The sequence below is a fragment of the Cydia fagiglandana genome, chromosome 1 (genome assembly GCF_963556715.1).
Source record: "Cydia fagiglandana chromosome 1, ilCydFagi1.1, whole genome shotgun sequence".
Taxonomy (NCBI): domain Eukaryota; kingdom Metazoa; phylum Arthropoda; class Insecta; order Lepidoptera; family Tortricidae; genus Cydia; species Cydia fagiglandana.
This window is the reverse complement of record NC_085932.1, coordinates 1,431,091-1,458,596: the sequence shown is the minus strand read 5'-3', so window position 1 is coordinate 1,458,596 and position 27,506 is coordinate 1,431,091. Positions and strand designations below refer to the sequence as shown.

General features: G+C 38.9%; 1 protein-coding gene across 1 annotated transcript; it reads right to left on the bottom strand.

Annotated features, from left to right (window-relative positions):
- Positions 1-1,523: 1,523 nt before the first annotated feature.
- On the bottom strand, positions 1,524-25,995 carry LOC134670969 (phospholipid-transporting ATPase IF-like). The gene is made up of 17 exons (XM_063528816.1): positions 25,922-25,995; positions 22,365-22,557; positions 12,935-13,060; positions 11,160-11,381; positions 10,638-10,817; positions 10,029-10,343; positions 8,861-9,108; positions 7,326-7,751; positions 7,063-7,234; positions 6,746-6,936; positions 5,818-6,099; positions 5,456-5,592; positions 5,136-5,271; positions 4,694-4,839; positions 4,323-4,490; positions 3,909-4,064; positions 1,524-3,486 (listed from the first exon to the last, which is right to left on the bottom strand). Exons 1-17 carry the CDS (start codon positions 25,925-25,927, stop codon positions 3,303-3,305), a joined length of 3,288 nt encoding a protein of 1,095 aa, XP_063384886.1. The 5' UTR covers positions 25,928-25,995; the 3' UTR covers positions 1,524-3,302.
- Positions 25,996-27,506: the final 1,511 nt, after the last annotated feature.

The following is a 27,506-nucleotide window of genomic DNA, read 5'->3' as shown; positions in this document are numbered from 1 at the left end:
TATAAATCTAATAGCTATAACTATAAAATATATACATAAATTTAAAAAAATGTATTTTACCAACATTTTCTCAATTTAAATCTCAAAAAACATAAATCTCGCTTACGAAGTTTCGAAGTGCGGTTAGTATATATACAAATTAGAGTGTATAGTAAGTGTACTTGCTTCGGCAGTACATATACTAAAATTGGAACGATACAGAGAAGATTAACAACAACTGCTGCCTAGGGCCTTCATGTGGATACAACCAATGCCTACCGTAGTGTAATTGTAATATTTATCAGCAAAGGCCCAACGTCGTATTACACAACCACTTACTTAACGTAGGCTAACCTGTAGGACTCGTAAACAAAAGCCCATTACATAATTAGACTGTAGGCACACTATAAATTACACAACTATTTACCTACGGTAGTATTGTAAGAATCCTACACAAGGCCCAACGTTAAAGTTACAATGTTGGCCCTTTGTGAGACAAGCTGTGTTGGGCCTTCAACCTGGTGCACGACTACCTACCGACCTACCTGACTTGCCGTTGGCTAATTGTTGAATTTGCAAACAGAAGCACAACGAAAAAATTGCCCTTTTTTATTTTTTTGCAGTTGGCCCTAGAGCAAGCCATACGGCCAAATGTAACAATTAACCAACCATCAAACAAATGTGTATAGGCCCAACCACGGCCCAACCAAAACCACCACCGTTGAATAATTGTATGATTTATTTAAATAGGCCCAACGAAAAAATTACTCTAATGGCCCTCTGTTGGGAATCTTCGGGAGGGCCTTTGTCGAGGGCCCTCCAGCAAATCGTACGGCCAAATGTAACAATTAACCAACCATCAAACAAATGTGTATAGGCCCAACCACGGCCCAACCAAAACCACCACCGTTGAATAATTGTATGATTTATTTAAATAGGCCCAACGAAAAAATTACTCTTATGGCCCTCTGTTGGGAATCTTCGGGAGGGCCTTTGTCGAGGGCCCTCCAGCAAATCGTACGGCCAAATATAACGGTTGCCCAACTAATACGTAAACAAAGGCCCAACAAAATCCCTACAAGAAAATGCTATTAGGGATCAGACTATCACAGAGGCACAGCTCAAAATAAGGTAAGGTGGAGTAAAAGAAACACTGGGACAAGGAGATACTTCTGTGATTGCCATTCCATCTTACCAATAAAAACTAGTATTTTCACCACACCAGCTCGGAAAAGCTAACATTGCACTTCAAAAAAAGCAAAGGTTCAATTTTGGAATCTTTAGCTTGCTCGGGTATCAATATTAGCACGAGCGGTTAAACAACAACTTTGCCCCCTTGTAAAACAAATTTGAACTATGTTTTTCTTTTTCCCTTTCCTTGTCAAATACAACGCTTTTGAATGTACAATTTAGCTATAGAACCCTACGGCGCCACAATCACGGAGCGCGACGCGCGACTGTAGGTACAAACTTTGACTAGAGAGTTAACCTAGGTTTTAATCATTGGCTCCTCGCTTTTATCTGAATATGAATATCTATGTATAAATTGTTTTTGGCATTTATTAAATATTTTAACTAAAATTCTCTTACATTCCTAAATTTTATACACTATAGGCAGATATGCAAATACCTATAGGAACAAGTACAAAACGATAAAACGACTATCAAACAGGCTAAAAATAAAAAAAACCTGAACAAAACTAAAAAATCAGAGGGGCTACCGCGAAAACCGAAATTCGCAAATTGCGGGGATCTTTCTCTTTTACTCCAATGAAGGCGTAATTAGAGTAACGGAGAAAAATGCCCGCAATTTGCGAACTTCGATTTTCGCGGTTATAGCCCTGTTTCGCATTAAAAAAAGGTGCGTGCCTTTTTTACATGTCAAATACAGAGTACTATAGCCACACTCCAACACACCCCTAATAAAATTATCTCAACCCCGCAGCGCAGTGGGGGATTGACTGAAACTTGACCAAATCACAGCATTCACAGCTCGATTCGTCAACGCGATAACAACACTTTCTAAATACTAACCCTGTATTGTATTTTTTTATAATACTTATGTAGGCTTGTAAATATGTATCATTATTTCTATTTGTACTATAACTGGTCCAAGTATGTAAATGGACATATTTCTAATTTTCTAGTAGGTATCAGAGTAGATTACGTATGTGTGCGTATGTATTAACTCGTACAAAAATGATAAGAAATATCTAAAAGTACATTATTCTGCTAACTACGATACAAGTGCAAAAAATAGGAAATTCGCAACGAGTGGCCATAAATTAAAACACGACCGAAGATAGTGTTTTAAATCGACACGAGTACCTATTCGCACATGTATCGTACATTACGTTTTACAGTACATATGGCCCTTTAAATTTTCAGCATAGTTAGGAACATAATGTGCTAAGAGCGGTAAAGTAGCACCATAATTATGTACTGTAAATGTATTTTTAATACCTATTACATACGAAAAGTAGATAGGCAAGGAATATAAGAAGTTAATAATTAATTACTTACACAATTTAAAAAATAACATTATTATTTTCGTTGTATGTCTAATATTTAAAGTTTAACAGCAATGCTTTTTTTTAAGATACTTACGCCAAAAATAGGAATAATAATTACTAAAATATAAATTATTATTTAATTTAGGTACCTGCACAAAAAAATGTGTTAATGCACAGCTGTGAAGTAAGTAGGTTAATACTTTTTAACTAAATACTTACTTATCACTAATTTCACTTAATCGACTTAACGCTTGGCGTTCTCTTTACTTAATTGATTCAATCAGCTAACTTGACTAATCAATATACCCTGTATTACGTAAGCCAATCATGGCACGTTTACAAAGATCCATCTATTGTTCTAAAAAATAGTCGTATTTGCTAATGCAATAACCCGTAGCATAGCGTATTCCTTTTTTCCCAAAAAACTTTTTTCACAACTGCTCCATATCCGGAATATTTGTGGTTAAGGAATATTGTCTATGGCACCCTCATTATCAGTAGTCATCTTTCATTATCTTTAGCAGCAACAAGTGTGACAAACTATATTTTTAGACACTTACAAAAGACTCTAGCACACTAGTGGTAAAAACATTGGCACCAGTGTCAACAAGTTGATTTCCCTTACTTATAATATATCTGAAAAGTATCGATAACAGTAAGCCCTAGCCTCTCCAAATGCCACCGATAATCGCATGTGATCTGCAATACATTGCGGCGTTTGGTCGATCGATTGAATTCGTTGCTCCTACTTAGCCAGCAATGATCAGCAGGATTTGTAAACACGTCTGTTGAAACCTTAAAGGACACATTTCACAATCTAGTGGTAAAGACAGAGCCTCCAGTATCAACGAACTGCTTGCTCTTACTGTCTGACAAGTATCGATAGCAATAGTCAGGTACTAGTGTTGTTACTACAACTAGTACGTTTAGCAGCCAGAAGGACAGGGACGAGCAGAGCCGGGTGTACGTGCCGAGTATTGCACCGTCTATTTGTCTGGAACAAGTAATAAGTTAAAAAAAATCTTTGATACACAGAACTTAATTACGGCACCTTAAGTGTATTTCTACTGAACACATGAATCAATCAATCAATTCATTTATTTGTCGAAAAGGAGGCAGAGTTTCAGGTGTTACATGCATAATATAATTAAGTGCTCCACTTTTGGCCATATGAGGCATACAAGTATTTAACGTGAGTGGCGGTGTATACAATTTATAATTATTATAATTAATGCAAGCGTAATATTGGTTACTTAAACGAGCCTCATTTCTTTTTAAATGTACGCGCGCAAAAGGAGTTTGACGAATGTCAAGATGTAGCCCGGTGGATTAGGTGATGGATAAATTGATCTTTGTAATCTTATTTAAATATAATAAACCAATGGAGGATAATACACTAGTACCTATTATACTTACAAGTTTATAAGAGAGTAGCCGAGGTTGAAGCCGATGTAAAATAACACGGACAGTAGGATGCTGAGCACGAAGTAAAACGTGTGGTAGCGAGCCTGCAGCCATAGCTTTAGGTTCGTTATCAGGACGAGAAGGTGGAACAGGACGGCTCCAAAAACCCTGCCAATAAAAAGTTAGGTTAGGTTACAGATCTTCTTTCTCATTTCCTCATTACTGTTTTGAACACCAAGGCTCTCCATTCAGCACGATTTTCCACCGTCTTAATAATAGGCGCCTGTGTAGATCCCTAGTAGGCCTTAAAATATCTCGGGTCGGTGGATGTCTACTAACCCATCCTCCATACTGCATCCTCCATGCCAAGCACAAGGAGTGCCTACTACCAGCCTGAAGGTGTGTTAGCATACAAGAGCCACTTACCAAACGTCCATAGCCTTCATGTCAGCGTTGATCACGGAGTGTTTTATCGCCAGCGCGCCAAACGTATAAATGATCACGGAATGGTACACTCCTATCAGCAGCCAGGCGGAGAACCGCGACCACGACATGAGCTTGTTCCTGCTTATGCCTCTGTATAACGTCGGGTCTCTGCAATACATTAAGTAATAATTAAAACCTGTAGTATGACTGGTCAAACACAAAACTGTGTTCTCGTCTTTTCTGTAGAAATACCCAAAAGTTAAGGACTATACCTACAGGTTAATTATCTTATTTAACCCATAAGGGTCACCTTCAAATAGCCGCTGCAGCTCGCGAGCCGCTATTTTCCGACCTGCGTTAGGCCTACGTACCTTAGGAGTAATTCTTTAGGCCACCTCTGCTCAGTAACGGAGAGAACCAAACACGGCAGCGCCGTGAAAAATAAATTGAAAAACGTCAGATACAGCGAGTCGAATATTGACTGCGTCGACCACGCGCTGTTTATTTGGAAAAACAACTGAAAGAATAATAAAATCATGAAAAAAAAATACTTTTTATGAATAGGAAAATGCGCCTAAGTAGAAAGTGGAGACACTATGGTGACAGACATGATGGTGAGAGACCTGCGTTTTTGAAAATGGTGTGTATCCTTTTACATATTTAAAATTAAAGAATCATAATGCCGGATTATTTTCAAACGATCTTAATAAGTATTGAATCAACTTTAAACAATTTGACATTACTAAAAATGGTTGAAGTATTCATTAGTCGGCATTGGAAGTGTTTCTAGTTTGTGTATCTTGTATGACTTACCATTAAATTCCCAAGTACTATATTCTTATAGAAAAAATATTGTATTAAAGTAGCTAATCTTTGGTAATACCAGTGCCCCATAACTAGTAGGAACTTCTTTACCATAGAGAACTTTGTAAAAGCAAAGTCTGCAGATCTGAAAAAAATATATTTAAATTACTCTCAGGTTACACACAAAAAACTCTGCGCAGGATTATGGTTAAGGCTTCTACAGACCAGACACATGACATTTTATAGATAATTGCTGCCAAATTGTCTGCGATTACCAGTGACGTTTGGAAAGTCCATCAGTAGTAACCTATTAAAACATGAAATCTTACCTAGCGGCTTGGTAGCCTTCCCTACCAAAAATCCCAAAGCCCACGTGGGCCTCGTGGATCATGGATATGTCGTTAGCTCCATCGCCGATGGCCGCGGTGATCGGCCTTGATGGACTGTGCTTTATTAATTTTACTATCTGTATGAAAATACACAGTCATTAACATTTAGTATCAGCATGTGTGTGACGATAACGTTTATTTTGTTTATCTCTTTCAAATTAATATTAGAACACAAGTCAGTACCCTAAATGCGCACTTAGACGGTGAGAGCATTTGCATGCCAATTTCGTTACATTGCGGTAGTTGATTCAACAGTTTTTGTTCTACCTTCTGTACCAGGCGAGTAGCATATTGATACTTACTTTAGCTTTCTGTAAAGGAGATAGCCTGCAGCACAACACAGCATTACACTGCAAAGATATCTCAGTAAACTCAGGAGCCGCGGGCTTATCCAAAATCCAACTCATACTCTTCCCGTCCACTACGAGAGCCATATCTTTGTAGCTCGGCTCCGCTAATATTCGTTTGCATTCTTCTAAATGTGACTTGATTGCTTCGTCGTTGTCTACTCCTATTATGTACATTTGTCTACTATTTTCTGATATGTGTGCGCAGGACTGAGCTACGCTTATTGCAGTTTCTACCTGGAAAAGACGAGAAATCGGTTACACTCTACAATTTATTTTTCTTGCTGCCGCCTTATTACAGACTCTAATGTTCAGTTTATTTACTGATGAAAACAATCTATTCACGAATAAAATTGGCACCCAACGTGGGACCATTTTTTTGTCTTACCTTATCCCCTGTTAGGACCTATATCCTGAGTCCCGCGTGACATAGTGATGCTAACCTATCTGCTACATCATCCTAAAGGCAGTCTTCTGCTGTCATTTCAATGGATTGTAACAAAATCTATTCACCAAACCAAAGTAATTGGCACCCAACGTGGGGCCAACTTAACTTATCCTCTGCTAGGACCCATATTCTGAGTCCTGCTCAACGTAGTGACGGTAACTTGCTCGCTACGTTATCCTGAAGTCAATCTTCAACTGCCATCTCAATGGATCGTAACAAAATCTATCCACTAAAAAAATTGGAACCCAACGTGGGGCTATACTTGTCTTAACTTATCTTCTGCTAGGAGCCATATCCTGGGTCTTGCGCGACGTAGGGATACTAGCATATCTGCCACCTCATCCTGAAGGCAGTCTTTTACTGCCATCTCAATGGAGAGTAACAAAATATTTATTAATAACATTGGCACCCAACGGGAGGTAATTCTTGACTTACCTTATCCCCTGTTAGGACCCATATCCTGAGTCCCGCACGACGTAATGATGCTAACGTATCTGCCACGTCATCCTGCAGGCAGTCTTCCACTGCCGTCGCACCTACTAACGTCAAGTCGCGTTCGAGCATCCTGAACTGGTGTGTTACTTGCTGTAGGGCTTCCGCGCTTTTAACGTCTTGTTTCTTTATTACTGTAATTAATGGGAAGTCTTTTTAAATTTCTTGAATTTATTTGCGAAAAGATGGAAATATGCCTAGATTTATAGAACCGCAACCCGAAAGACTGGCTCACTTTGAAACGGTGTGTGGGTACTCACATTCGCAAACCTTTTCGTATTCCTCATCAGGTATCTCCCGGTACGCGATGGCGAGGGTACGCAGACCTTTGTTAGCGAACGAGTTGATGTCCACATTGGTGTCGTCAACCATGATCTGGTTGACGCACAGCGGAAACACCGCGCTTTCTGCACCTTTGCAGAACAGCCAGATCTGGAAAAAGCGGATAGTTCGGATAGTTAGGATAACACACTCTAATCTATTGATGCCGACTGTATAAGTTTATACATAATAACAGACTCACCTTGCCATCTTTATCCCTTAAAACAACAGACATCCTTTTCCTCTCTGATGTAAATTCGATAATCTGCAACCTCTCGTACATTTCAGTCTCATCTCCCAATTTAACTATTAGATTGTTTCCGTCTTCACCCAGAAACGTGACGCCTAGTCTATCGGCCGCTTCGACTAGAGCCTTCTCATCAGGGCTACTAGCTTGATAATCTATGTGTCCAACGTTGTTAACACTCATCATAGCATTCCAAGTAGACGTATCAACTACGCCATTTCCGTTAGCCACGGCTTTTTTAGGTTTCTTTCTTCTAAACATGTTCATAAGTTGGAGGTCTCCGGTCATGGATAGGCGAGCGCTGAGTCTTTTCATGTCTTCGTTGGATATCTGGACTGAGTGGCAGAGAGCGAGGATTTTGAAAAAGAATCTGATGTCTGCCTGAAATAAAAAGTCGGTGGTGAAGTTATGAACGGGATTGATAATTCTGAATGAATATGTCGACGGGTAAAAAGTGGGTAAAAATGCTCTCAACTCCGTCTATAAGCTACTTATAGACTTACTAAATATCAACAATTAAGTATCAAAGACTTACTAAATATCAAAGTCTTATTAAACCTAAATTAGAAGAACTAGACTCTGTTTGATAAGGCCAAACAAAAGCTTAAAATGTCAAATTTTCTGGTTGAGACGACTTTATAGAAAAATGTAGGTAACATGTTGACAAATCATAGACGATTATAATGTTCTAAAAACTTTCATCGCTATCCATGCCGTTATATTATATATACTAGCTTCTGCCTGTGACTTCGTCTGCATGGGATGATAATGATGATGATTGACAAAAATCCTAAAGTTTCTCGGGCTTTTAACTATCTTCATACTTCATATACCATTAGTTTTAATATAGTTTTATTTAATATTAATTTCATTTTAAGTAGATAGTTGTATTTATTGTTAATTTAGTCTTTTAATCATGTTTTGTAGAGGTAAATGTTGTGATAATACCAAATTTCTTCTAAATTGATTCAGCGGTTTTAGCGTAAAAAGGTAACAGACAGACAGACAGAGTTATACTAATCAGTAATATGCGGAAATGGCAACAATTGTCATCGGTCAACGGTATGATTACAGTTACATGAACTGATAGCTTATCTCAAAACCTTGATACGGGGCAGTTTGCTGAGTATGTACCTATAGTTACACCCACTTACAGGTACAGACTAAGTACCTAAACGTTTATGTTCTATTTCAACTGACTGTAAAGCTAATCGGTACCAAATAAATTGTTGAACTGATACAGTTTCAAAGTTAAAGTACTAGGTACTTAAATATTTTTACCGTCTAAAGTCGTCTTCGTTTTAAGAAGAAGAAGTCGTCGGCAACGTCAAAGGTCTGCTAGGCTTAGAGGTAGAGTTGGGTTAGCAAGAATAGTGCCGCCAACCCACCACGCAAAATAGGCGTAAAAATATGACGTAGAGTTGCGGAAACCAAGCCCGCGAGAACCTATAACCTATATGTCTGTGTCTCACGGAAGTTTTGTATCTGACCTGCCTAGTATCCACGGGTTCTTCAAACCTCCCAATATCGTAAAGCAGCTTATCCCGCTCCTCATATATGATCCCTTTGATGGAGCAGGCCTTGAACACCATGATGTTCTTGGTGAGGGTGCCCGTCTTGTCGGAGAAGAGGATCTCCACCTGCCCCAGTTCCTCATTCAGGTCTGAGGTGTTGGCGATGGCTGGCTTCCCAGTCTCCTCGCAACGGAGCTCTTCGTCCCAACCGATGAATAGCGCGCCTGGAAAAGGTCCGCAATTATTTTGATAGTTTTGTTATATAGTCTATACTGGTGATGCTAATAGACTTGAGCATTCACTGGAACAGAATATCAAGCATTCGCAGTTTTCTAGCAGATTTGGCGAATAGTTCGATGAACGCTAAAGTTAGGCCAAGAAAAATCTGCAGTGATTTTGATAGCCCACGCCATAAAAACATATGATTTCATAGGTATTTGATGTGTATGTTAGGGCACAACATTGGTCATGACTCATGACATGACTCGCTAAGTCATGGTGACCGATTAGTTAACATGTCCCACGTGACTGATTAAGGCTGCCCTTGGCTTTGAACTATTATTACTATGTATAGAACCGGCACAGAGAACCAACATTTTGCGTCAAAAGTTGTTGTTGTTTTGACAACAAACCATAGAAGCAGAGCGTGATTCTCGCGACCTAAACGCGTAACAACCGCCATAAATTACGACGCTTACGACGTTTTACGAGGTCCAGGTTGCGATTGCGGCATTTCATTGTTTGATAAGGCTTATCTATAGTAATAATTACTTAATGGCCCTTGGTTACAATTACAACAGAAATACATTTTACGTTCCAATATTCTATTAACATAATTTAGAAGTTTTCATCTCTTTAACCCAAGTTACTAACGCGTCTTCAAATTTTGCAGATCTCGATTAATCATTATTACAATACAAGGAAGTGGTATATAACGATATATATTATTGTTATCATACATCGTACGTTTTCATTATTAAAGATAAACTTTATTATCTGATACCATTAATTTTATAAATATGTAAATACTAAGCAAGATTAATTATCTTTGGTTTTGACGTTAAAATTATGCCTCTTTTCGCAATGATAAATAACAGCAGCGATATTTAAAGATAAGCCCAAAAAAACATAAATATAAACTCACCAGTAAACTTATACAGCTCAATAGTAACATACAGCGCCATTGGAATGATGTAATAGTACAGCAGCAAGAACGAAAAAATATCCTGCAGTATCCCTGCGACTGTCACAGCCGAAGTCCCGCCGTACAGGCTAGGCCCCAGGTACAGATCCCTGTTCTGATAGTGGATGTCATTGTAGACCTTCAGGCCGAAGCTGATGAAGACCTCGAGGACGAGGATCGCGATGAAGACGAACAGGAAACCGTTGACTGCGAGCTCGCAGGAGGAGAATTTGTTGCCGGCGTATTTTGAGTTGAGCGCCAGTTTGGTTTCTTCGCCTGAAATGGATGAGATCGTTGGAGATTGTGAGGTTATTGTATTTTGAATAGAATATTTATTATATTAAACTAAATGTACATATAAGCCTAAGAAAGTTTAGTTTACCAACTGAGAAATGAGAGATAAATGCGTAATTTTACTTAGGATCGAATTAATCGATTACTTTTTTGTTAAACCTTAAAAATAACTAATATAAAACAATAATTTAAATATCCAGTCAGCTCTCAGCGAGCTGCGTTCGGGGGACCTGAGCTTTCAGCGCCTTAAAAGAAATAGTGGCATAAAACTCTGACCTGTATACACCGCACACCCGATGGCCCACTCAGTATTCTTGACCCTGGAGCCCCGCAGCATCAGGTTGTCGGTGGTAAGGGGCAGGCTCTCCATGCTGGGGATCTCCAGGCGGCCGTAGAACGTGTACAGGTCTGCCACCGGGTTGGGGACCTCGATCCTCATGCCTTGAGGCAGGACGTCTGTGGAAAGACAATGAACTTATCCATTGCGAGATAAACTCGTAAATACAAGGTTCGTGGCTTTTGTTTGCTCATAAAAATGTAAAGTAGCTTAGCTTGTATCCTTTTTTACTCACCGGGAGTATACCCCACTAGCGGAGGCGGTATCCTCAATGTCTTGAGGTTCGTCCCTCGAACCTAAATTCGCCGTTATTACGAAGCATTTTCCCCTTTCCCCCTCGGCTTACAGTAGCACCCAGTCTGCCGGGTCTTCCTTACCTCATTCCACTCATTCCCATGCAACAGTTACAGACAAAACACACAAAATTTACACACCCTAACACACACACAGCCTAAACTCACCAGGAGTATACCCCACTAGCGGAGGCGGTACCCTCAACGTCTTTAGATTTGTCTCCCCATCCAAATTCGCCGTTGTGACGAAGCATTTTCCCTTCTCCCCCTCTGCGCACAGCAGCACCAAGTCTGCTGGGACCTCTTTGCCTCGCTTCACTCGTACTAACGTGCCTGGTGCGATGGAGGAGTTTCGGACCTCTTTGATCACGCCGCGCTGGAGTATTTCAACTGAAAGATGTTATTTGATTAATAAAGCCACACATCGTTAGTTTAAAAATCCGTTTTATTTATCGTCGCTGATACTCTTCAAATACCTCTGCTTATAATACCCCGCCCCGCGCTTGGTGCATCGTCAGCGTCAAGATCGAGTTTTACAAGCGGGTGTGTTATGTTTATGTTATTAGTTGTAGTTTTAGTTTTTTGCATGCCAGATGCTGGTCAAATATGTGTTACCTAATAATATTGTCTGACCATCTTTTGTACCATATTTCATACAAAATAAAGTTATTTGTATTTGTATTTTAACACGCAAACGCTCCTTCAAAAAAATATTGTTAGAGAACTTGCATGCGATTGCGGTATTTGGTAAATCGACTGAATTAATCTCCGTGTAGGTATATCGAATATTGCATGCGTTCTCGCGCCGTATAAATGGGGCTTTATATCAGGTAATTTTGCGGTGATTTCGGACTAAAACGAATTTATGAGTATGTGCCTATAACATTACACATGATTAACTTAACACGAAACAATTGTATGCAGCTTTTAACTAGCCCGTAGTCGCCATAAACATTGTTTACCATCCGCCGCCGAGAAACGGTAGACCTATAGGTGTAGGTATACAGAACAACTGCATAATTTTTAGGCTCTTAGATACTCATTATTTAAAAAACTCGAACTGAACAAGTAGATAATTCCGACTGATTCCGTTTAAATTCTAACGAAATGTGACGTTAATTTCACTTTTCTGAAGATTGTTACAGTTAAAGGTGAGTTGTAGTAGGTACATGAGAGATATCTTATCTTTGAAGTATTACTTTCGGCATAATCTGAAACCAGACAGTGACCTTCTAAATCATAGCTTGCTATATTTGATAAAGATTTATCACGGCCGAATGATGTCAAGGGTAATCTAAGATTTGGAATAAGTCTTTGTTAAGAGTTTCATTTCCTATTCAAATTTATCATATCACCGACTGTAGTTTTTTTAGGCGTATCATTGTCCTTTCTAGCGAGGCCAAACAATGAAGCTTTTAAGATTTTCACCTAAGATACGTAGACATGATGATACAATTTTCGGGCGTAGCAAACCAAGTCAATGTTACTTGCAGTTTGACCTATGTTTCACATTAAATATGACATAAATTGAAATTTTAAACAATTGAACAAAAAACAGTAGAACCTCGTTAATTTGGACGGGCAAAAACCGGACATTGGCGGATTACAAAGGTTTCCAGATTAGCATCTGCAAAATGCCTAGGCCGAAAATTCGGGTGCTGAGGAAATGGGAGGATATAGGTAAGCTACGGCTACCGGAAGCAGAAGAATGAAGAGCAAGAGAGGTTATTTAATATTTCGATTCCTCGGACTTTGTGCACGATAAATCCCTTAGGCTGACTTTCCACCGAAGAGGAGATGAGATGAGACGAGACGAACGGGAATCAAACAATTTGTTCAGTTGTTCGCTCCGCTGGATTACATTCAATGCTATTGGTCACCTCTCATCACCTCTGCCTCTTTGGAAAGGCAGGTTTAGAGTCCATAGACCACAGATCCCTTACCAATCTGGTTGTTGACTCGACCATCAGCCTTATGCCGCAGCCAGTCCTCGTACCCGTTCTTGACGGCCGTCACCATCACCATGAAACTAAGCGGCGCAATGCTCGTCAGCGGTGACACCGGGCTATCTGTAAAAAAGTTACATTTATAATTTATGCCTTGTGACAATGTGCAGTGTCCTAGCAAAAATCCCGTTCAGGACCGGGAAATGTCATGGCAATAATTGCCTTACTCGTTTATGGTACCTACTCTAGCCTTTCAGGCCACGTTGTGTGATCAAAAACCATAAAGTTGCATAGCTTGGCACCGTGGGAACGTAAAACACGGAACGTTCAATTATATATAATAAGCACCGTACCTATTGTGGGAAAAAACAGGTGGAGCATCGATTCTCCATGTGCAGCTCGAACATGACCACTTGGAAAGATATATTGGCATATCGAAACTTTTTCCAACCATGTCGAAATTGCAAAGGCTTGCACTGAGAATACAAAGGTGCTGTAAGTTCGTGTTCTTCTCTCACTCTCACTGAGCGTACGCGTGAGCTAGATGGAAGTTGGTGGAAGGACCCATTGGTGGTCGAGATAAATCTGCCACCCAGGAAAAAATTGTTACATGGTATAATTGTTATATGGCGAGATATCGACTCCTTTATTTAATAGCAAAGACTACCCCCAGCACGCGACTTTGTCCTCGTAAGTATTGAAAATCTTGCGACTGTTTCGTCTATTGCGTCTCAACTCACCGCCATACATCAATACAAAAGATATGAGTAGCTAATAAAATAAAGGATATGTTTGGTACTTATATGGATTAGTCAATTCTGGGGAAAACCTTGATAAGAATGTAAATTTCAATAACCTACAAGTTTTATCATTACTCGAAGCAATTTCAAGTGCGCTTGACTGAGTTCAGCTAATTTGTAAGAGAATTCCCATTCCCACTTATCGTATGACTTCACAGCTATTTACGTACATCTGTAAGTACACTTCCGTTATCTACTACGTGTCTAAGAAGTAAGTAGACCGTACCGTAAAATGGGGTGAGTTGGTTGAAATTTGACTTTCAAACCTCGATAAAATTTTATTTTTACATGTGAAAACTGAATGGTGTATATAATAAGTGGTTCGGACCTTTGTATTTTATTTTGGGTAGTTCCATTTCATAACTTTGACGATAAAGAGGAAAACCCACCTCACCCCGTAGTGCCTCGTATTTGGGGTGAGAGGGTTTTTCATACAAAGGTGATTTTGGAAGATTTTTGGATCTATTTTTTTTTATTGTGCCCCATTTTAAATTGGAATACATTATTTTTGTATAGTTTGTTTTTTTTTAGCATTAGAAATAAGGTAAACAATCTTGACGTGTCTTTTAATTGAAAAACACATTTTAAAAATAAGTTACGGCAAATATGTAAAAATTATAAATCTAATACGATTATTTCTGTTCCTCTGCTTTCATAAGTAATAGTTACTGATTTTTAAAAAGCGTTTTTCAATTAAAATACATGTCAAGATCGCTTACCTTCTTTCAAAAATAATTTGGCCAAGTCCGAGATAGCTCGAGGCATTTAGTGTTCCGTACGGCTACCATCAGTTTGGCATTGACATAAACGATATCGTGAACGTAATTTACTTCCTATAGGTATATCTCTTTCGCACTAATATGTAATAATAATACGAGCGAGATGCATAGAAAGTAAATTACGTTCACGCCCACGGTAGCGTTTATGTCAATGCCAAACTGATGGTAGCCGTACCGCTCGCATCGTTACATTTTACAGAGGTTGTTTGCCTGTTTTTAGGATACCGTATTCAACTACACACACAGTACAATAGTACAAAGTGTCTAAGTGCGAAGGCCGAAAGCCGAGCTTTAGCAAAATGTCATCGCTTTAGCACAGAGCAATAGTACAAGTGTCTAAATGTGAAGGCCAAAGGCCGATCTCCGCGTAGCCCGAAGGCCCGAAGCGTCCAGGATGTCAGTGCTTAACACAGAACAATAGTACAAGTGTCTAAATGCGAAAGCCGAAGGCCGAGCTCCGCGTGGGGCCGAAGGCCCGAAGCGTCCAGGATGTTAGTACTTAAACACAGAACAATAGTATAAGTATCTAAATGCGAAGGCCGAAGGCCGAGCTCCGCGTAGGGCCGAAGGCCCGAAGCGTCCAGGCTGTCAGTTCTGTGTTTAACCACTGACATCTTGCAGGCGTCGGGCCTTCGGCCCTACGCGGAGCTCGGCCTCCGGCCTTCGCATTTAGACACTTGTATTAATTACCTGTGTTTAGAACTGACCTCCTGGATGCTTCGGGCTTTCGGCCCAATGCGACTTCAGCCTCTGGATCTTGCGACTTAGACACTTGTACTTAAAAATACTTGGAAAAGTTACGGGAGGCGCGCGTCTTTCGGACGCTTCGGATCTTCGAATCGCTCCTTCGGCCTTTGCATTTAGTTAGATTCTTGTACTATTGCTTTGTGTTTGAATACCGAAGTCGAGCATCTCGCGAATGCTTGATGTATTATAATAAGGCTGCTATTTAACTGATCACCAGATTTAATAAAATTTAATACCAAAAAAATCTACTTTACCACCCTAAAATAATGAATGATCACCAAAATTATAACACCATTTTAATGTGAAATGATTACCAATTTTATTACATTTTACTATCCTATTAAAGGAATTGACACCAAATTAATCATTATTAACCCAAAAATTGTAAATAATTACCAAATTTCAAACCCCAATTTAATGTCAATTGATAACCAAATTTTTACATCGTGCTATCCTATTAAATAAAATGACACCAAAATAATCATTGTAAACCCAAAAATAGTAAATGACCACCAAAATTAGAACTCCATTTTAATGTAAAATTATAACCAAATTTTTAAATCTTGCTATCCTATTAAAGCAAAGCAAAATTTTCTAGTAGCATTTCGTTTCTATATGGGTTGCAGTTCAAACCTAACCTAACCCACTTTTCTAGTAACATTTCGTTTCTGTAAGGTTCGCAGTTCAAACCTAACCTAACCCACTTTTCTAGTAGCATTTCTTATCTGGAAGGGTCGCAGTTCAAACCTAACCTAACCCACTTTTCTAGTAGAATTTCGTTTCTGTGTGGGTCGGAGTTCAAACCTAACCTAACCCACTTTTCTAGTAGCATTTCGTTTCTGTAAGGGTCACAGTTCAAACCTAACCTAACCCACTTTTCTAGTAGCATTTCGTTTCTGTAAGGGTCGCAGTTCAAACCTAACCCACTTTTCTAGTAGCATTTCTTTTCTGTAAGGGTCGCAGTTCAAACCTAACCTAACCCACTTTTCTAGTAGCAATTCGTTTCTGTAAGGGTCGCAGTGTTAACCTAGCCCACTTAACTGATAGCAGTACAAACCTAAACTAACATACTTTTCTAGTAGCATTTCAGTATGCCTACCTAAGTTATGCGGTGCGGGGTACGGGGGTTGAGCGGGAGGGGCTAGTAATTTTGGCATCATTTTACTTTATTTGGTAATATGTATACATTTTTTGGTATCACAGTGGTTTATTTAGGTGAAAATATCGCATTTATTTGGTCTTCAAGATTTGGTGATAATTAATGATTTTTGGTAATCATTCAATATATTTGGTATTCAAATACAATTTTAAGTGCAGTCGTAATTAAAATGGTGGTACATTTGTAATTTTAGGCCTTATTTTTTTGGTGTTCAGTAATTTTTTTTGGTAAGCATGATTTTTTAGTGTTCCGTACAAAACTTTGTTTACGGAACACTTATGGGATCACTTCGGTCTTGCAAATCAGTTAAATACGTTTTTCTCAGAGACCGTTTGACATAGATACCTAAAATTTGGAACAGTTATAGCAATTACCACCACTCATATTGTGAATAAGTCAAAACTGCTTATTTCTTATTAAAGGGGGAAATTTAGGGGGCTGAGAGGGGTAGGCTGAAATTTTTTTCATTTGTAAGAATCGTGTGGGGTACCATTAGAAAGCTTGCAAAAAATTGAGTCGATGGACTGATTTTGACTTCATTTTAGACTGCAATAGTTTCGTCAAAAAATGCATTTAAAGTTGCAAGTTTTCATACAAAAATTTTCACCTCTGTCCTGGCGATTTTCGCGAAAACTATAGCTAACAGGCAGCTGACCAGTCAATACCCAACTTAAAGAAGCATGGAGACGGCGGGAAAATTATCAGCTTAACTTTATCTTTATTAGTTTTTCAACTGCAGCTTGACCTTTGGTTGCTTAGGGCTAGCTAACTGATGCTTACACTGGTCAATTCATATTAGGCGAGAAACATCCTTAGTTAAAACTTTGGCATTGAAATTTATGACTTATGTCTTTGACATAAAGTTTAATTCTCCTTGCTTATTTTTGTGGGATATTTAATTTTATCTTAATAGCCTACTATAAGTATGAGAGAGATCTACAAAATACGACCTTATTATATTGCAAATAAGTTTCAATTTCGAACGGGCTTTCCAAGCAATGGACTAGCATCTCAAAAATCTGAAAAATTCAAATTAAGAATTCCGTTCTTGACTGTCGTTGTGTTTTTTTTTTCCACAATAGGACACATAGAGTTAGTAAGGCGTATAGAGATAATAAAGTCATTTAATATTTATGAACAGCTTTGGCCTCATGTATAGATTTTATTGAGAGTATCTGATTCGTCGAAACAATATACACAATATTCCTTTTCATTAAGTACCATTACATTTCTGTATTATTTGTATAATTATAATATCTATTAATTATATTCAGTACTTATGTATATTTTTGAACGGATCGGTGAGCAACAAGATTCAGGGCTATAACCGCGAAAATAGAAGTTCGCAAATTGCGAGCATTTTTCTCTGTCACTCTAATTACGCCTTCATTGGAGTAAAAGAGAAAGATCCCCGCAAATTGCGAATTTCGGTTTACGCGGTAGCCCCTCAGTCCTGTTACGAGAAAATAATTTTGGAAGACATTAATAAATAGTACCTATATGACAGTTAAATATCACAGTTTTTTAGAAACAAAGGTAAAATTGACGAAATATTTAAAGTAAGCCGATCTTGTTTTTTAGCAGTTCTAAATAATATTAAAGTCTATATATATGGCATAGAACCAGAAACAAAATCAAATAAAAAATAATAATGAGTTCTAAATTCAAATTGAAGGAGTTATGTTACATTTTAAGGTATTATAGGCCAAGCGCGCACCACGATATAAATTTTTGCGACACGATTTTAGAATCGCGCTGTAATATATCGCAGAAAATTCACTGCGCGCACTGCGATGAAAATGAAAAAGTCGACCAGTCGCTTGTCATGAAACGTGTCTTTAATATGCGATTGCTGTATGACTGGTGATCCCCGTCTATTTCCATAATTAAATGGTCAACATCTAGCGTCTCAGTTTGAGACTCCATTGGAGGTGCAGGTGCCGAGATGTTGGGGTTTGGAGAGCGAAATGCCGACAGAGGTCCGGCCGGGGTGCGATTTTATTATCATAGTGCGCGCGGGGCCATACAACTCCGCATGCTGCAATTCACTTTGCGACAATCGCGTCGCGAACAATTGCGGAAAAATGTGACAAATCACAATTTAAAAATCGCTGCGATTTTTTTGTCGCATATGCGCGCACTAACATATAAACACATACGTTGCATTTCTGCGACAAAATTATCGCAGGACAAAAAATCGTGGTGCGCGCTTGGCCTTACTCTAAATTATTATAATACATCAAGCATTCGCGAGATGCTCGACTTCGGTATTCAAACACAAAGCAATAGTACAAGAATCTAACTAAATGCAAAGGCCGAAGGAGCGATTCGAAGATCCGAAGCGTCCGACAGACGCGCGCCTCCCGTAACTTTTCCAAGTATTTTTAAGTACAAGTGTCTAAGTCGCAAAATCCAAAGGCTGAAGTCGCATTGGGCCGAAAGTCCGAAGCATCCAGGAGGTCAGTTCTAAACACAGGTAATTAATACAAGTGTCTAAATGCGAAGGCCGGAGGCCGAGCTCCGCGTAGGGCCGAAGGCCCGACGCCTGCAAGATGTCAGTGGTTAAACACAGAACTGACAGCCTGGACGCTTCGGGCCTTCGGCCCTACGCGGAGCTCGGCCTTCGGCCTTCGCATTTAGATACTTATACTATTGTTCTGTGTTTAAGTACTAACATCCTGGACGCTTCGGGCCTTCGGCCCTACGCGGAGCTCGGCCTTCGGCTTTCGCATTTAGACACTTGTACTATTGTTCTGTGTTAAAGCACTGACTTCCTGGACGCTTCGGGCCTTCGGGCTACGCGGAGGTCGGCCTTTGGCCTTCACATTTAAACACTTGTACTATTGCTCTGTGCTAAAGCGATGACATTTTGCTAAAGCTCGGCCTTCGGCCTTCGCACTTAGACACTTTGTACTATTGTTCTGTGTGTGTAGTTGAATACGGTACCCTAAAAACAGGCAAACAACCTCTGTAAAATGTAACGATGCGAGCGGTACGGCTACCATCAGTTTGGCATTGACATAAACGCTACCGTGGGCGTGAACGTAATTTACTTTCTATGCATCTCGCTCGTACTGACATATTAGTGCGAAAGAGATATACCTATAGGAAGTAAATTACGTTCACGATATCGTTTATGTCAATGCCAAACTGATGGTAGCCGTACGGAACACTAAATGCCTCGAGCTATCTCGGACTTGGCCAAATTATTTATTTAGGGTACCAAAGTATTTTTTGGTGGTCATTATATTTGTAGCCTTATAATAATTTAGAGTAAGGCCAAGCGCGCACCACGATTTTTTGTCCTGCGATAATTTTGTCGCAGAAATGCAACGTATGTGTTTATATGTTAGTGCGCGCAATTGTGACAAAAAAATCGCAGCGATTTTTAAATTGTGATTTGTCACATTATTCCGCGATTGTTCGCGACGCGATTGTCGCAAAGTGAATTGCAGCATGCGGAGTTGTATGGCCCCGCGCGCACTATGATATTAAAATTGCACCCCGGCCGGATCTCAGTCGGCATTCCGCTCTCCAAACCCCAACATCTCGGCACCTGCATCTCCAATGGAGTCTCAAAATGAGACGCTAGATGTTGACCATTTAATTATGGAAATAGACGGGGATCACCTTTGTGTTATAAATGCTCAAAGTCATACAGCAATCGCATATTAAAGACACGTTTCATGACAAGCGACTGGTCGACTTTTTCATTTTCATCGCAGTGCGCGCAGTGAATTTTCTGCGATATATTACAGCGCGATTCTAAAATCGTGTCACAAAAATTAATATCGTGGTGCGCGCTTGGCCTATAATACCTTAAAATGTATACTCCTTTAATTTGAATTTAGAACTCATTATTATTTTTTATTTGATTTTGTTTCTAGTTCTATGCCATATATATAGACTTTAATATTATTTAGAACTGCTAAAAAACAAGATCGGCTTACTTTAAATATTTCGTCAATTTTACCTTTGTTTCTAAAAACTGTGATATTAAATTTAACTGTCATATACTCTTCCAAAATTATTTTCTCGTAACAGGACTGAAGGGCTACCGCGTAAACCGAAATTCGCAATTTGCGGGGATCTTTCTCTTTTACTCCAATGAAGGCGTAATTAGAGTGACAGAGAAAAATGCTCGCAATTTGCGAACTTCTATTTTCGCGGTTATAGCCCTGAATCTTGTTGCTCACCGATCCGTTCTAAAATATACATAAGTACTGAATATAATTAATAGATATTATAATTATACAATTAATACAGAAATGTAATGGTACTTAATGAAAAGGAATATTGTGTATATTGTTTCGACGAATCAGATACTCTCAATAAAATCTATACATGAGGCCAAAGCTGTTCATAAATATTAAATGACTTTACTATCTCTATACGCCTTACTAACTCTATGTGTCCTATTGTGGAAAAAAAAACACAACGACAGTCAAGAACGGAATTCTTAATTTGAATTTTTCAGTATTTTGTGATGCCTAGTCCATTGCTTGGAAAGCCCGTTCGAAATTTAAACTTATTTGCAATATAATAAGGTCGTATTTTGTAGATCTCTCTCATACTTATAGTAGGCTATTGAGATAAAATTAAATATCCCACAAAAATAAGCAAGCAGAATTAAACTTTGTGTCAAAGACATAAGTCATAAATTTCAATGCCAAAGTTTTAACTAAGGATGTTTCTCGCCTAATATGAATTGACCAGTGTAAGCATCAGTTAGCTAGCCCTAAGCAACCAAAGGTCAAGCTGCAGTTGAAAAACTAATAAAGATAAAGTTAAGCTGATAATTTTCCCGCCGTCTCCATGATTCTTTAAGTTGGGTATTGACTGGTCAGCTGCCTGTTAGCTATAGTTTTCGCGAAAATCGCCAGGACAGAGGTGAAAATTTTTGTATGAAAACTTGCAACTTTAAATGCATTTTTTGACGAAACTATTGCAGTCTAAAATGAAGTCAAAATCAGTCCATCGACTCAATTTTTTGCAAGCTTTCTAATGGTACCCCACACGATTCTTACAAATGAAAAAAGTTTCAGCCTACCCCTCTCAACCCCCTAAATTTCCCCCTTTAATAAGAAATAACCAGTTTTGACTTATTCACAATATGAGTGGTGTTAATTGCTATAACTGTTCCAAATTTTAGGTATCTATGTCAAACGGTCTCTGAGAAAAACGTATTTAACTGATTTGCAAGACCGAAGTGATCCCATAAGTGTTCCGTAAACAAAGTTTTGTACGGAACACTAAAAACGAACTATAGCAGTAGCCTTAAAATCCCTTCTCAAACCTTCTCTCCCCATTCATAACCCAACTCTCCCCGCGAAACCTACTCGCCCCGTTTTACGGTACTTATTTAATAATTATATATGAGAAATGCGTGGCGGTGTAAATAAATACGAGATTTCTCGCCCTATGTAGGTATAATAGTTCGCGCGGCAGCGTGTCAAGCCTAGTTCAAAAGAAGAGAACTGGCGACTCAGCGTCAATTCCTGAACTTTAACTACATCCCAACTGAACTATGTAGAACTGAAAAAAAATGTAAAACTTGGCACTCATATATATCTCAATTCTTTTGCCGGCGAAGTCAACAACGACGCATATGCTTAAAATGTTGAACTTGTCTCCCATTTCACATGAATGTTTTTGATTTCTCTAACTTTGCTTCTCTCTCATGTTCGAACTTAATTTGTTTTAGTGCCACCCCACACTAGCGGCTTTTAAGTGTCGGCGTCTAGTCAGCGCTCTGGAAAATGACGTCTGTGCTGCGCAGTTGCGTCGAACGTTGCGTCGAGCAGCGGCCAATAGAAACTAAACGCTGACGCTCGGGAGACGCTAGTGTGGGGTGGCCCTTACGTTTCTTGTTGTACCTATTACATTTAGGTACCTACTGAAGTTTCTAAACTGCGTAAGTGCGTATGGTATAACCCACTCACCAATAACGATGGCTATAAAAGTAACGACGAGGAAGTAAAAGTTGACGATCCTTCTAAACTGCTCCGTGAGGTTCTGTGGGATGAACATGAGAAGCGTGTATCGGGAGGTCTTGATCTTGTTGTGTTTCCTGCCGTCCGCCGGCGCGCCCACCTCGATCAGCCGGGTCTCTGATGCTGACGATACCTTGTTGCCCTGGCGGAAGAAGACATGATGAGAATAGGGTATTCTCCTACTAATCAAATCAGTTTCTTTTTTAGAATTGTCAAAACGATTGGCCAATATGGAGTTTACAAGAAAACTGCTATTAGTGACGTTACGGTCAAATCACCTACTTTTTATGTTCTATCCGATTTCTTTAAATTGAAATTGTGTCAAAATATAAATGCTATGTTTTTCTAATAATTATCTCGTGTTTTATTTCGTGCATGGTGTAAAATAAATTATTTTAAATGCAGGAGACATCCCTATTGCACAAGTCATCATACAATCAGCAGCAGTATGTAGCGTGTGAATTTGTGAAACAACGCGCCCGATACACTGAGAGAAAAGTACAACAATAATTTTTAAGAAAAAAAAACCGACTTCTATGGGGCCCGGTGAAAAATTATGGTAGATGGTGCACTATGTAGAAAAGGAGGTAAAACCAGTACTTTCTAGTAGCATTTCGTTTCCGTAAGGGTCGTAGTTCTAGCCTAACCTAACCCACTTCTCTGATTGCAGTTCGGTTCTGTGAGGATCGTAGTTCGAACCTAATCAAACCCACTTTTCTAGTAGCATTTCGTTTCTGTAAAGCCCGCAGTGCTAACCAAACCTAACCCACTTTTGTTTGGTCTGTGAGGATCGCAGTTCAAACCTAACCTAACCTACTTAACGGCGCATGCCGTGCGGTGTATGAGCGGGAGGGGTTTGGCATCATCATACTATACCGGGTGTGGCCTGTAACATGAGCAAATAATTAAAACATAGATTGTACTCCTCAAACGGTGACACTTTTCTTCAACAACTTTTAAAAATTATGAAGTATTTAGACTCCCTATTTTTCATACAAAATAAATATTATCTTCAATGGACGCCATTGCCACGCCATATCATTGTGATTGACGTTGCTTGTCATGTCTTAAAAATAACAAAATTCGCAATACATTGCGTCTTTGAATAACCTTTAAAGTGTATTAAAAACCAAAGTACAAGTTATTTTCAAAAGTCGCTGAACAAATGTTGATCAGTATGAGGAGTACAGCCTAAAGTTAAATTTTTTGCTCATATTACAGGCCACACCCGGTATACCTACATTTTATGGTAGGTAATCATAGCGGTTTATTTAGTTTAGGTATCATAGTGATTTTCCGGGTCAAGGTCCAGGTCTCTGAGTCCGAGTCCGGGTCTGAGTCTGGGTCCGAGTCCGGGTCCGAGTCCGGGTCCGAGTCCGGGTCTGAGTCCGGGTCCGAGACCGGGTCAGAGTCCGGGTCCGAGTCCGGGTCCGAGTCCGGGTCCAAGTCCGAGTCCGAGTCCGAGTCCAGGTCCGGTTCCGATCCGGGTACGAGTCCGGGTCCCAGTCCAAGTCAAAATCGAAATTCGAAATCACCAAACGTGTACTATGCGTCGTTGAAGAGTTCTGTTCTGATCATCATCAGCAGTTCCACTTCATCAAATGCGACAGTTTTTAATGTAAATGCTTGATTTTATGATGAAAATACAGAAAATTCTATACGTATGCCTTTAAGATTTGAGGAGTTCCCTCGATTCCTTATGGATCCCATCATCAGAACTCGAGCTTAACAGAAATGTGGCTTAAAAACTAAACTTGCTTAGCAAACATAACGAAGAGGACAAATCGCCAAACGTGAACTATGCGTCGTTGAAGAGTTCCGTTCTGATAATCATCAGCAGTTCCACTCCATCAAATGCGACAGTTTTGAATGAAAATGCTTGATTTTCTGATGAAAATACAAAAACCTCTATACGCATGCCTTTAAAATTTGAGGAGTTCCCTCGATTTCTCATGGATCCCATCATCAGAACTCAAGCTTGACAAAAATGTTGCTTAAAAACTTAACTTGCTTAACAAACATAAGGAAGAGGACAAATCGCCAAAGGTGAACTATGCGTCGTTGAAGAGTTCCGTTCTGATCATCATCAGCAGTTCCACTTCATCAAATGTCACGTTTTTGAATGTATATGCTTGATTTGTTGATAAAAACACAAAAATCACTATATGTATGCCTTTAAGATTTGAGGAGTTCCGTCGATTCCTCATGGATCCCATCATCAGAACTGGATTTTGACAAAAACGGGACCAATCTGTATGCATATACATGCAATCAAAAAAAGAATTTTTAAAATCGGTCCAGTAATGACGGAGATATGGAGTAACAAACATAAAAAAAAAAAAAAAAAAATAAAAAAAAAAAAAAAAAAATAAAAAAAAACATACAACCGAATTGATAACCTCCTCCTTTGGGATTTGGAAGTCGGTTAAAAATACACTTAGAATTACAAAAATAAACTTAATCCGGGGACAAGGAGAGTTAACTAATAGGAACAAATTGACTTTTGCAATTTCTATTAGTTCTTGCAATTTCTATTATCTGTTTGTTGAAATTATATTTGGGATTACTGAGCTGTTTGTAGAAATAAATAATCTTTACAGAAATAGTGAAACGTCCATAATTATTACTTAAACTTCCCCCAGTACAGAACTGTTTTTTTAATTCCTGGTGATGATTTTTCTCTCAGTGTACCCGAGCAAGCCAAGAATTCCAAAATTGCACGAGAGTAGCGAAGCGAGTGGTTCTAAGAGTGGAATTTTAAGCGTTGCGAGGGTTTCAAGGTACGAGGGTTAGGTAATCAAATTTTGCCACCGAGTCACAGAATAAATAATTGACCGAGTGAAACAGAAAAAATTTCACCATACCGACGCAAGGTTTTCCTTGCGTGGGTGTATCTACTAACTGTAGAATATCAATAGGCGCACACTTCTTGTTGCCTCCCGGACTTGAAATGCTTAGAATTACTCAAGGAACATATGTGATGAACTGATGAAGCATACAGCTTAATAAAAAAAAATTGGGTCAACTTTATAACTGCTTCCAGTAGTATGAGGAAGGTTTAGGTGTATAATTTATTAACCCGTGCGAAGCAGGAGAGGGTCGCTTGTATTTAGTAAATTTGTTTGATCTCCCGAGTTTCCAGAGTTTTGACATAATGACCAATAAGAGTCTAAAAACTTACATACATACATAAAATCACGCCTATTTCTCGAACGGTTTTCTTTCTTTATTTCTTTATTGCACCATGGTCATTACAAGATAGGCAGAGACCACGGATTTCCACTTGCTACAATCCTGATATACCTCTTTCGCTTCCTTCACTTTCATAACATTCCTTATAGGTACACGCTCACCAGTTTAGGGTGCGCTTGACCTGACCTTTCTTCAGAATTGCCCCGACCTGATCAGAGAAAGTCCGCCGAGGCCTACCCCTGCCAACTCCCGCCTAAAAACTTAAAAGTTTGATAAAACTTTACCACGAGAGCGTTCATGTCTTTTACGAGTACCTTCATGTGCTCCAAACTCTAGTCGAACTATATTACAGCCGCCGAGGCATCTTAGCACGTGGCGCGAGCGTCGAGGACTGCGCCCAATGTCATTGTCAGTGCATCGGGTGGCGTGTGAAAGGCCGCAGGTGCTCAAAGGGTAGTACTACAGGGTGCATCCGTAGTTAGGGCTAGGTTTGTTTGATAAAATGTTGAATCTATATTTTTTACTTACAAGTTTTAATAAAGCGCCTGTTTAATAAATAAAGTATGGAACACCAATTACAGCAGTTTATAAAAATCAAAAATCAAAATCAAAATATACTTTATTCATGTAGGCCTAGCAACAAGCTCTTATGAATCGTAATTATTATTTTTAAAGTTCCCTTTCCCGTGCCAACTTTTAGATAATAATAGGTGGATGACATCGCATGAGACCGTTCCCAAACATACCTATCGATGTATGTAATGCCGAGTAGGCATAAAGTGCTTATCTAAGGTGTATATAAACACTATTATAGTATTGTCTTCGGTTACTTACCGCGATAGTTACTCAGAGTGTGTACTATCTCTTCCGAAAATCGTTTTTTCCAGATTGATATTTTGGCCATTTCGCATATTTTCCCATTACATTAATTTTCCAATAGTTTAATTTTCTAATAGGTTTTCTAACCATTCGCATAATTTCCCACTATATTTCTTTTGTTTACAATCACGGAAGACAGAAAATAGATAGGTGCGACGACGAGCGAAGCGAGGAGGAGTGTGTTAAGTGAACTGCGAGCAAAACAGTGCCGACAAACAACCAGAACCGACTTATTTTATTGTACGATATTGATTTACAAAAAGAAGTTATTTTTTAGTTAGTGTTTCGTATGTTATAATAATAATACATATCCAAATTATGGAAATGGTTAGAAAACCTATTAGGAAAATAAGCTACTGGAAAATAAAATTAATGGGAAAATATGCGAATGGTTAGTAGACATGCTTTCGGGAAAGGAAGCTATTGAGAAAAAATGAAATGGTAAAAATTGCGAAAGGTAAAAATCGCAATCTGGAAATAACGATTTTCGGAAGAGAGAGTACACACTCTGAATTCATACTATTATAGTATTGTTAGATAATGTACTTCCTATCAGTTTTGGATGTTAAGCGCCATCGCCAGTTGCCAGCGGGTTTAGTCTTGGAGAGAGCATGCCCTTTTCAAAAAATTAAAACTCATACCACCTTTGGAAAACGACACATTTCCCGTCAAAATGTAAACATAAATAAAATTCACTACAGTTTTAGTACTTTGAGTATTGGAAAAATGCACGCTCGATATATATTTTTCCCTGTAAATATGAACTAGTTTTAAACATGGACATTCCACGCTTCGAAACGAGGGCAGGTTTTAAAGCTTTTAGTTTCGGTTAGTAGCTTCGTTTATTATTTAAATGGATTGTTAATTAAGCCTTTAATGAAGATCAAGTTCGACATATATAATTACAGACTGACTGAAAAATAGCTTTGATAATAATTAATAGTACATATTTCAATCACTGATTTCTAATAGGCAACTTAGGAGTGTAGAAGGAATTTATGTAGGAGGAGGGGGGGTCGG